This window comes from Thamnophis elegans, chromosome Z, assembly GCF_009769535.1.
Source record: "Thamnophis elegans isolate rThaEle1 chromosome Z, rThaEle1.pri, whole genome shotgun sequence".
In the NCBI taxonomy this organism is placed as follows: Eukaryota; Metazoa; Chordata; class Lepidosauria; order Squamata; family Colubridae; genus Thamnophis; species Thamnophis elegans.
In genome coordinates this window covers 24,102,584-24,113,704 of record NC_045558.1, presented here as the reverse complement: position 1 = coordinate 24,113,704, position 11,121 = coordinate 24,102,584, and the positions used below count along the sequence as shown (strand labels likewise).

General features: G+C 40.2%; 1 protein-coding gene across 1 annotated transcript; it reads left to right on the top strand.

Annotated features, from left to right (window-relative positions):
• The first annotated feature begins 1,238 nt into the window (after positions 1-1,238).
• FZD1 (frizzled class receptor 1) lies at positions 1,239-5,053 on the top strand. Its single transcript, XM_032237961.1, has one exon. The coding sequence runs from the start codon at positions 1,592-1,594 to the stop codon at positions 3,386-3,388; it is 1,797 nt and encodes a 598-aa protein (XP_032093852.1). The 5' UTR covers positions 1,239-1,591; the 3' UTR covers positions 3,389-5,053.
• Positions 5,054-11,121: the final 6,068 nt, after the last annotated feature.

Below are 11,121 nucleotides of genomic sequence, written 5' to 3'. Positions count from 1 at the left end.
CAAATTTGTGAAATCATGTTACACATTGAACTAACTATAGAGTATGGGTTTGCTAACAAATTAAAACTGTAATCCTGTTTGTGGTTTGGTGCATTATATGAACTCAATCAAATGGTCAAGACACTTGGTATATGTTTTAATGGTAATCTAAATCTATTCAGCTTTGTATTTTGCTATCTTAGCTCCCACATTCCAGAGTTGTTTCATTGTGGGGTGAGTGACATAAATAAATTTAATAAATTATTAAATTTGAAAGCATTCAGACATATCTGATGCTTGTGACGGACCCAAAAGCTGTGTTTCTATGTAAATGCTTAGATATTGTTTACTGAATAATGGCTTATTTAATGTAAGTTTCTGAATTTTAAGGGAAACTGTGCAAGCATACTGGATTTTAAATATCCTTGACTAAACTATTCTTGACTTAGTCTATGATTCTGTGCATCATGCAATACACAATAATGTTCCATTTTATATTAAACTTTATTCCTGTATTTTGGGGTGGGCTTGATCTTTAGTTCTCTGAGTAAATCTACTCAAACGAATCTTTCAGTTCTCATTAATGGAATTTCTGACACATTTTCTAATCAGGAGGAGAATTTGTCATTTAAATTTCTGGGAAGAAGCCATGCCATAAAGTTTTTTGGTTTTTTTTAAAGGTATTTGTTTCATTTTTATTTCGTTGAAGAAGGACAAGCCGTAAGCTGCCCCAGTCAGTTTCCAAACATTTCATTTGTGGTTTTCATTTAATTCAATATACCAGAAACTTTCCCGATTGCAAACTCTCTTAACTTTTTACTCATAACGTTACCTATACTGTTATGTTACCTCTTGTCCTCTCTTTTTAAAATGTATTTATTCGTGTAGATTTTTCAGGCAAAAAAGAAAAGTTTGCCTCCGCGCCAGTTCCCCGTATCCCTTCCTTTCATTAGCTGCTTGCAGCGCATGGGGCTAACTTTCCAAGGTTTTCACCTTTTTTCTTTCTAAGGCAAACCTCGTCAGCCCTGACCTCCTTTCACAACCGCCCGTTCCTGCTTTTCGTGTCTTGCAGAAGTTGAACGGGGTCATGAAGGGAAGCGAAGGAGAGAGAAAAATTACTCTCTAGCAGCCACCTCCACTTCTACTGCGTTCGGAAGCGCGAAGAAATATTGGGCGACGGTCCCTAACGCAGGAAAACTTAGGCGTCGGTTTCAAGGCTCCTCCCTTTTGGTGAAAAGCAGACTGCGGGGTGCCTGGAAACCGGTTCGAGGGAGAGAGGGCTTGAGGGATTGCCACAAATGGTCAGGCTGCAGCGGTGGCGGAAGAAGAGGCGGCGGTGGCCGCAGCAGCAGCAACAAGAGGCAAAGAGCAGCTGGATTTTCTGCGCTCTGCCCGGCGGTGGAGAAAGGGTTGGCGGCGCAGTTGAAGAGTGCGCGGCGGCAGCAGCAGCTGCTGAGCTGGCTCCCTCCTGCCTTTCCTTCATGAGTCTCAAGTTTGCGCTGGCAGGAGATCTAAAGCGCAGCAGCAGCAGAAGCAGCAGCAGCAGAAGCAGCCCGGCGGGCCGGGAAACGCCGTTGATCGAGGCAGCGAAGGCGAGAGGCGCCAGCGAAGTATGGCCGAGAAGTGGAGTCGCCAAGTTTGCAGCGGAGCAAAAGCAGCCTCGCCTTCAGCAGGGGGTAGCCGGGCCCTAGGGCGCTCTCCGTGGCTTCTCCTGCTGTTGGCGGTGCTGCTAGTGTGGACGGAGGCTCCGATGCTTTCCGCGCGGGGCCAGGCGCCACCTCAGCCGGAGTACAACGGCGAGCGTGGTATCTCCGTGCCGGACCATGGCTATTGCCAGCCCATCACCATCCCGCTGTGCACGGATATCGCCTACAACCAGACCATCATGCCCAACTTGCTGGGTCACACCAACCAGGAGGACGCGGGTCTGGAGGTGCACCAGTTCTACCCGCTGGTCAAAGTGCAGTGCTCGGCGGAGCTCAAGTTCTTCCTGTGCTCCATGTACGCGCCCGTCTGCACCGTTTTGGAACAGGCGTTGCCTCCCTGCCGCTCCCTCTGCGAGCGGGCGCGCCAGGGTTGCGAAGCGCTCATGAACAAGTTCGGCTTCCAGTGGCCGGACACGCTGCGCTGCGAAAAATTCCCCGTGCACGGCGCCGGAGAGCTGTGCGTGGGCCAGAACACCTCCGAGCGCGGTACGCCCACTCCCTCTTTGGGACCCGAGTTTTGGACCAGCAATCCTCAACTCAGGCCCGGGGGCGGCGGGGGCGGCGGAGGGAGCCATCTGGCGGACCGGGCGGGCAGGTTCAGCTGCCCCCGGGTGCTCAAAGTACCTTCCTACCTGAATTACCGCTTCCTGGGCGAGAAAGATTGCGGAGCTCCCTGTGACCCTGGACGGCCCCATGGGCTGATGTATTTTGGGCAGGAGGAGCTGCGCTTCTCGCGGACCTGGATTGGCATCTGGTCTGTGCTGTGCTGCGCCTCCACCCTCTTCACAGTTCTCACCTACCTAGTGGATATGAAGCGGTTCAGCTACCCCGAGAGACCCATAATCTTCCTCTCGGGGTGCTACACTGCCGTGGCTGTGGCCTACATTGCAGGGTTTCTGTTGGAAGAGAAAGTGGTGTGTAACGAGCGCTTTTCTGATGACGGCTCCCGAACTGTAGCCCAAGGCACCAAGCGTGAAGGGTGCACCATCCTGTTTATGATGCTGTATTTCTTTGGTATGGCCAGTTCCATCTGGTGGGTCATTCTGTCTCTTACCTGGTTCCTGGCTGCAGGCATGAAGTGGGGCCACGAGGCCATTGAGGCTAACTCACAGTACTTCCACTTGGCCGCTTGGGCTGTGCCAGCCATCAAAACCATCACTATCCTGGCCTTGGGGCAGGTTGATGGCGATGTGCTGAGCGGTGTCTGTTTTGTGGGCATCAACAATGTAGATGCTTTGCGTGGCTTCGTGCTGGCACCTTTGTTTGTGTACTTATTTATTGGTACTTCTTTTCTCCTGGCTGGATTTGTGTCTCTTTTCAGAATTAGAACTATTATGAAGCACGATGGCACCAAGACAGAGAAACTGGAGAAGCTAATGGTGAGGATTGGGATCTTCAGTGTTCTGTATACAGTGCCTGCCACTATAGTGATTGCCTGTTATTTTTATGAGCAAGCATTTAGGGAACAGTGGGAAAGGAGTTGGTTTGCTCAAAGCTGCAAGAGCTATGCCATCCCTTGCCCCAGTAACTACCATCACCCCCCAATGAGCCCAGACTTCACGGTCTTCATGATCAAATATCTCATGACCCTAATTGTGGGAATCACTTCAGGCTTCTGGATCTGGTCTGGAAAAACACTCAATTCCTGGAGGAAATTCTATACCAGACTTACCAACAGCAAACAAGGAGAAACTACAGTGTGAAGTTCAACATCAGCTTGTTGTTCACACATCAACTTTGTTGTTTCTCCACAGCCTGACCAGAGATTGGAAGATCAGGAATAGAGAGAGAGAGAAATGTACACGCCCTGAAATCATCTAGGTCAGAATTTTTTTCTCCCCAGCCCACAGAAAACCAATCCTAAGAAAATTCATAGAGGCACATACTATTCCCCTTGTCTTCATCTGGATTAAATTTGCCCTGAAAGTTGGAAATGTGATTTTGAGATTGTTGTAAATAGTCTCTGTAAGATTTTGTAAGTATGTTTGTATTTAAGTTGCAAAGCTTTTTCGTACATATTTAAAACATTTTTAAATTCCTTTTAAAAGACTTTTCTGTTTTAAAACACAAGAAAACAAATATTTTATGTTGGGTGCAGCATTGAAAAATTAGAAGTTAAGAAAACTTTTTCTTGTAAATCCAAGATTAGAACTTTAATTGACCCTAATGTTAGAGCCATTTACAACCAGGAACCATTGGTTTCAGGAAACCTGCCTAGTAGCTTGTTGGTAGCACAGTTAATGGGGTTTGTGTTGCACACCAGTGCAGAAAAAGAGTGGACTAATCTTTCCTCAGTGTAACCTGAAGAGGAAAGAAAACAAGCCATTCTACCTGTTGTAGAAACATTGTGGGAGGAGCTTGCAGAAGAGAACTGTCTCACCTAACTACATATTTTGTCCTTGTGGAAGAAAATGCTCAAGCCAGCAAAAGGGTGCTTTCTAAGCTATGTTTAAAGTTGTGTCCTATGAAGGTGCAGAATAGAATATCTGAAGTCAAGTATTCTTACCATCTCCCATATATATTTCATAGATTTTAAGGAACTGTAACTTTTCCTCTAACTTTGTAATATATTGAGCTTACAATTTGCTTTGTATCTTCTGTAGAAATAAGTCTCTTGGCTGTTGTTATTAACACTGCAGTGAGCAAGAAGGCTGCTTTTTTTAAAATTGTAATTCGATACTCCAGTTATTAGCATTGTTCTGAACAATGTTTCCTTGGTAGATTTTCCCCCCTTAATGAATTTGCTGAAAAAAGAACTGCTGAAAAGGCTTTTTCAAATCAGTTCAGTGTGGTCAATAATAAAGGTTTAGGGGAATAAACAGAGCAAAAACTCTCAGCAAGTTGGATTCTTTGCATTTTTGAAATATGTTTGACATTGACATTTTTATTTCTGCAAATCTTTATAACTGTTGAGTTTCATTCCTTTGTGTTAATAGCTGGCCAGAAAGAAGGATGATTTATGCTACCAGAAAGGGGTGGGGGAAATGTTTGAAACCCGAAAGAATCAACAGCCTGATATTTCAGTGTAGTCATTTATATGTAAATCTGCAAAAACTGTCTATGATTGGTTGATAGTCTCTCTATAAATTGCTACAGCTCATACTTCTTTAATAGGTTTATACAAGATGTGTCAGTTTTCAGTGGCAAACTCATTTTCATATTTAATCGTTTCTGTGACACAACAGACTTGTTACTCTAATGATGTATCATTTCAAACTTTTTATTTACATTCCTGCCAAAAATATAATCTGTGACTAATCATATCCTAAAATGAATAACTGTGTCAATTTGATACACATTTATTTGTGTTCACTATGTCAAAATCGTTTATATTTATAGAACAATAGAAGTTTATATATAAATATATAAGAATACCTATTTTAATTTTTTAAATAAATTGTTTTGTACAGAATTATTTTGTTCTTTTAAAATTATTTACAGACATTTCATTAGCACCAATTGCACCTATTTAATACTAGAATTTAAGGTTGTTGTTTTTTAAATGCCCACATTATATAGTATTTTTGTCTTAATTCTGTTGGTTAATGTAGATGCCCTAGATTGCGGTAAGTAGTATATAGGAAATGAAAGCAGAATAGCTGATGGTATCACTGCAGTAAAGCTTATAGCTTATAGTAGATTGTATCTTTTAAAAGACTGATTGAAAGGAGCTGCTGCTTCGGTATAATAAATGTAGAAAATAATCCAGCTGTTTGATAAGTCTACCTGAGTGTTGTACAAAACTATAAACACATATGCAGTAACATGACACAAAAACTTTAATAGACATTAAAAATGATAGCACAATTAAAAAGAGAGAGATACCTAACTAGATTAATTTTTCTTTACTATACCCTGAGTTCATGATTCTAAAATGGCAAAATGAATTTATAAATTTATTGGATATGTCACTCTGTTCAGGTGAATTTTACAGTTTTAACTGAATAGCATGCATTTGACCTTTTTTATTCAATGCTAAATATATGCATATAGACAGAAAAGAAAAACTCATTGATGATTTTACGCCTGGAAAATGTGATTTCAGAACAATGACTTGATATGTCAGAACTTTAAATCTTATTTTCGCTCAACACTTTTTAGTGCAGTTATTTTTATATTTTTACTGTTATTTACATACACATATTTCAAATGCCTTATTTAGTACAAAGATATAATGTGTATTTTTGCAGGCATCAAAAGCTAAACTCATCTTGGGGACAATTATTTTTTTCCCTAAAAATCATTATTTCACCACTGATTTAAAAATACGAGAGAGATGACAAGAATTTAGAGAAAATGCTATTGGGTCTATAGGGGAACATTTTGCTTCCTCATTTTAAAAATAAGCTATTTAGATTTAAAGAATGAGAACAACAATTTGTTTGATGTGGAGTGGAAAAATAGTTTATTTTTTTGTCAGATTTTTAGACTAAGGAGAAAACCATTAATTTCTCACCCCACCAGAGTAGTACTGTTGAAGATAAAAACTATTTTTAACTACATCTTTTATATTTTTAGCCAGTTTTGGTCTAGTGATTAAGGCACTAGGCTAGAAAGCAAAAGAATATGAGTTCAAGCCACGAAAGCTAACTGTGTCACTCTCTCTCAGTTCAACTCATCTCACAGGGTTGTTGTAGGAAAATAAGAAGAGGGAGGTGTGTTGGATATATTTGCCTCCTTGAGTTATTTGTAAAAATAATAAAGGGTTAAAAATAAATGAATAATAATTTTACAATCTTCAATGAGATTGCATTTACTATGAAGGGGAACATTTAATACCTTACTAGTCTTCCTGGGAAATCAAACATAAGGTTCATTTGTAACATTGCTTGTGGCTGCAGTTTCAGACCTTGGGTAAATTTAATTGCATTCAGTGGAATTATTCTTGAGTGAATGCATAACAGAATTGTATCACAATGCAATAATTTTCTAGCAAAGAATATATAAACCTCACACCACTGCCTATTGCAAATCCCATTCATTTCAGTCAGCCTCCTCCTATGGGATGTAGCTTTTGTTTCTATGAAAAAAGAAAACTGCCAGAACTCTTTGCTCCCATCCTAACCATCAACCTGGATTTTACACATTTCCATATTTCATTGGAATTAAAATAGCAAATCTTCCTCATTTTAAAAAAAGAATGTAAAAAATTTCTTGCAAATAAAGTGAGGGTGGATGTAAAGTAATTTGATGTTTGAAAAAAGAAATTGTATGAATGGATGTAAAAACACTGACCTCCCCTCAAAAACTGAGGGAGAAAGAAATAATTCATATGCCAATGTTCTTAAGTGCAATTGGTTTTAAATTGCAAAATTTAGGGGTGCTCAACTATTTTTAGAACAGCTTCTTCCTGTGAAATTTTTATGCAGAGGAGCTTTATAAAAGGGCATGATGAAAGTCAGTGCTTCCAGACAAGCTTTTTAATGGAATTGCTTTTGTCTTGCCTGCAGAATTGTATACCTCCATTCCTTTGTAATATTCACAATTCTCAGATTCTTCCTGCTCATGTTTTCCAATCATGTGCACAAAAAAGTATTCATGAGAAAGCAAAGGAAAAAAACCAATGGATTTTAAATCCATCCAATTTCTAAGGCCACCCACTACCCCAACAGCTAAGACACCTTGGAAACAATCTGGCAAATGAACGTTTTCCTCAGAATCTCGATTAACTAATTGTATGGCTTGCTTGCAACCCTGATTTCACAGCCTTTTTCGGAGTGCCTGTAGTTTATTAACAAGACAGAGTTACATATTTTTGTAAATTCAATCAGTGGAAGAAAGCATCATTCCATTCAGTTTCCCAGACATTCCAGTGGACTGGCTAAACACAGCACTGTAAGTAGGATTGACAGTTGGTTTGGCTTGTTCCATGTTTCTAAAGTGGGCAGCTTCCAAAAGGGAAGACTTCAACTCCCAGAATTCTCAGCATTCTCAGATAGCATCTCCCTTGAGGAATTTTCTGTAAATAGTGCTGTACATTGTAAAAATGGTCAGCAATAAAGGTGGCATCAGTGTTGTCACATCGCTTTCTGGTGCTCGAATGTTCAAAGGGACCTTCCATATTAGAACCAAGGACCATGAATCCAAGATCTCACTGTTGTAGGGAAACATTCTTCGGAAATCATCCAACAAGACATAAAGCAAGGATCTTTCTATGTAACAACTAGGCCATATAGCTTTATGACAACTAGGATTTCACAATGTGTCTCCTAAATTCATAAACATTATGGAAAATAATTACGTAGATGCAGTTCTTGGCACCCTTCCTAGAGTTCCAATTAAACACTTTGGTGGCATACCACCAAATATGTCATTGTGCATGATGGAGAATGAAGTCATTCATGGTGTCTAGTGCAGCATCCATGCCACCCAGTATTTGGTGGAATGCCAGAAATCTGCTCCATTACCCTTGCTACATTAATGGATGGAATGTGGTCTAACAGCCAGAGCTAACTAACTCATCATATCTATCTTGTTGTTTTTTTGCTTTTAGGCAAATGTCCATGATGAATTTTTCAGCAGTAACCCTTAATTTTATATAGGTCTTAACTTAGACTCAATTTTACTGAATATACATTTCTACAATATTATGAGAGAGGAAGCTCTTGAATTTCTCTAGTGCAAACTTAATAAATAGTGTGTGTTTCTGTGTGTGTGTGTGTGCATGAATACATGAGTGTATGTTTGTGGATGTAAATATAATATACTCAAGTGGATTAAGATAGACAGAGTCCTTCTTGAACTAAGTTTAACTCCTGGAGGCTCTGCTCATATCCTTGCTGATAAAAATACAAAATTGTATTTTTAATGGAAACTTTTATTGATTTTAAAAACATTTTATACCTATAAATTCATCTCATTTCTGGTGAAAGAACACCGATAAAACAATCCCAAGTGAATTATTACAATGATCTCTACATGGGCACACTTGAAGATAATCTGGAAGCTGCAATGGTCCCAAATGTGGTAGTGTGGCCAGTTATGCGGGGTTCCATGGATTATCCAAAGGGCACCCCTGTTTTCTAAACTATGCTGGCTTCCAATTGCTTTTGAAATTAAAGGTTGTCTATCATCTTTAAAACTCTACATGGTATAGGCCCTCATTATTTTTCAGGACTGTCTCCCCCCATATCTACCCTTTCAACTATGTCACATAAGGTGGACATGCTCTAGGACTCTTTCCATACATTTTGTCATCTGATAAGGCCTTGGAAGTGCATAGCAATAGCAATAGCAGTAGACTTATATACCGCTTCATAGGCCTTTCAGGCCTCTCTAAGCGGTTTACAGAGAGTCAGCATATTGCCCCCAACAATCTGGGTCCTCATTTTACCCACCTCGGAAGGATGGAAGGCTGAGTCAACCCTGAGCCGGTGAGATTTGAACCGCTGACCTGCTGATCTAGCAGTAGCCTGCAGTGCTGCATTTAACCACTGCGCCAAGTGCATTCTCTGTAGTTGCTCCCGCCCTTTGCAACAGCCAAAGATTTGAATGACCACTAGTCCTTTACCTTTCAGAAGGCCATGAAAGCCTGTCTCTTCCCCCAAACATTGAGACCAGAGGTGCAGTGGTGGGTTCCTACCAGTTCGGACAAGTTCAACTGAACCGGTAGTGTTTGGTGGCCTGGGTTGCCCCCGAACCGGTTCCGCCATCTTGTTTTTTGGTTCAGCGCATATGTAGAGCAATTTTTATTGTACTGTGCATGCGTGCACAACGTGCATCAAGCGTGTGAGTGTGGCGCACTCACTAATGAACAGCGACTTCCAGAACCTGCCCCTGCAGAGGTGATATGCTGCCAGTTCACACCGGTTTGGATGAACCGGTAGTGGTGGCAGCATGAGGCTCCGCCCACCCACCCTGACATCATCAAGGACTTTCTGCTCCTGCTCCTGCTACCGAACCAGTAGTGAAGAAAATAAAATACCATCTCTGATTGACACAGCATTGGACTGGAGTCAGGAGATTAAAGTTAGAATTAATCTGGTACCTGATGGGAAAAACTGTTCAGTTTTAACTTGTTTTATTATTTTGTTGTGAACCACTTAGGATCATTATGTGAGACAGGCAGCCATATATTCTAAGTTATTTAAATAAACAAATTGCATAGATCATGCTTCTTTTACTAATCCTTATAGAATTCTTTATTGGCCAAATGTGATTAGGCCCCCAAAGGAATTTGTCTCCGGTGCTTGATCTCTCAGTATACATCCCAAAGGTGCTTTTTCAGGACTTTCTTATTTTTGAAGACGTTTCTCCTTCTCATCCAAGAAACTTCATCAGCTCTGACTGGATAGCGGGGAATGGAAGGATTTATATTCCTTGCAAACAAATACTAATCTGCATCCTTTTAGAGGGTTGTTGAAGCACTTGGAAGTTTATCTGTGTCCTGAGTTCTGTTCCTGGTTCCTGTAGTCTGCAATTTTCCCCTAGAAACCCATTCCTATTCCCACGCCATTCAAAGAGTGTATAGCCTTTGAAATTGTATAGCTTAAGAGCTGAAGAAGCTTTTTGGATGAGAAGTGAAGTGTCTTCAAAAGAAAAAAACAAGAAAGTCCAGTTGCTCCTGAAAAAACTTTGGGACAACCATGGGACAACTATGACCTGGATGACTGAGAATCTCTACAGATTCTCAGTGTATATATAACAATAGTGATAGATCATTATCAAGGTCATTGCAAAATACATTTATTACAAAACATTAGATACAACACTTAGTGATAATCATGGATACTAAGAATCAACATAAATCATACTAGTATACTAAGTAAACAATATAAATCATAAGGTACAAGCAACAAAGTTATAGTCACAAGAATAGAAGAGGATGATGAGAATAATGATGGTAATACTGCCTTTCTAGATAGTTTGACAGAGTTTTGGGAATTAACATATTTTCCGGAGTATAAGATGCTCCGAAGTATAAGATGCACCTACCGTAGATTTTGGGGAGGAAAACAAAGGGAAGATATCTGCCTCTGTCTCTCAGCAATTTGCCTCCTTGCAACAAACAGTACAGACAATATAAACTGTTTGTAGTGTTATATTTCAGACTATACTTGTACAGATACTGTTAAAATTTATGTGCTTTCTGGAAGTATAGTTATTCTCTGCTATTTAAAAGAATAGCACTTTTTAAAACAATAGCACAGGCCTCTTCAGATCAAGCATTTATTTTAAAAACCTTCTTCCTTTCGTTAAGTTGTCTAGAATAATAATAAAGCAGTCTTTAGAAAATAAGTCTAATATTTTGAACATTCTATAGGCATTTATAGTTGCTGACTTACCTCTTTGCAGCAAACAGCCTGATTAGCAAAAGAAAAAAAATCTGCCTCCCAGCAATTTGCCACTTGGAGCAAACAGGCAAGATGCACTTTCAATTTCTCCCGATCATCAGCTGTTACAGGCTGCAGGGATTGCTATAGCTTATTGAAACCTC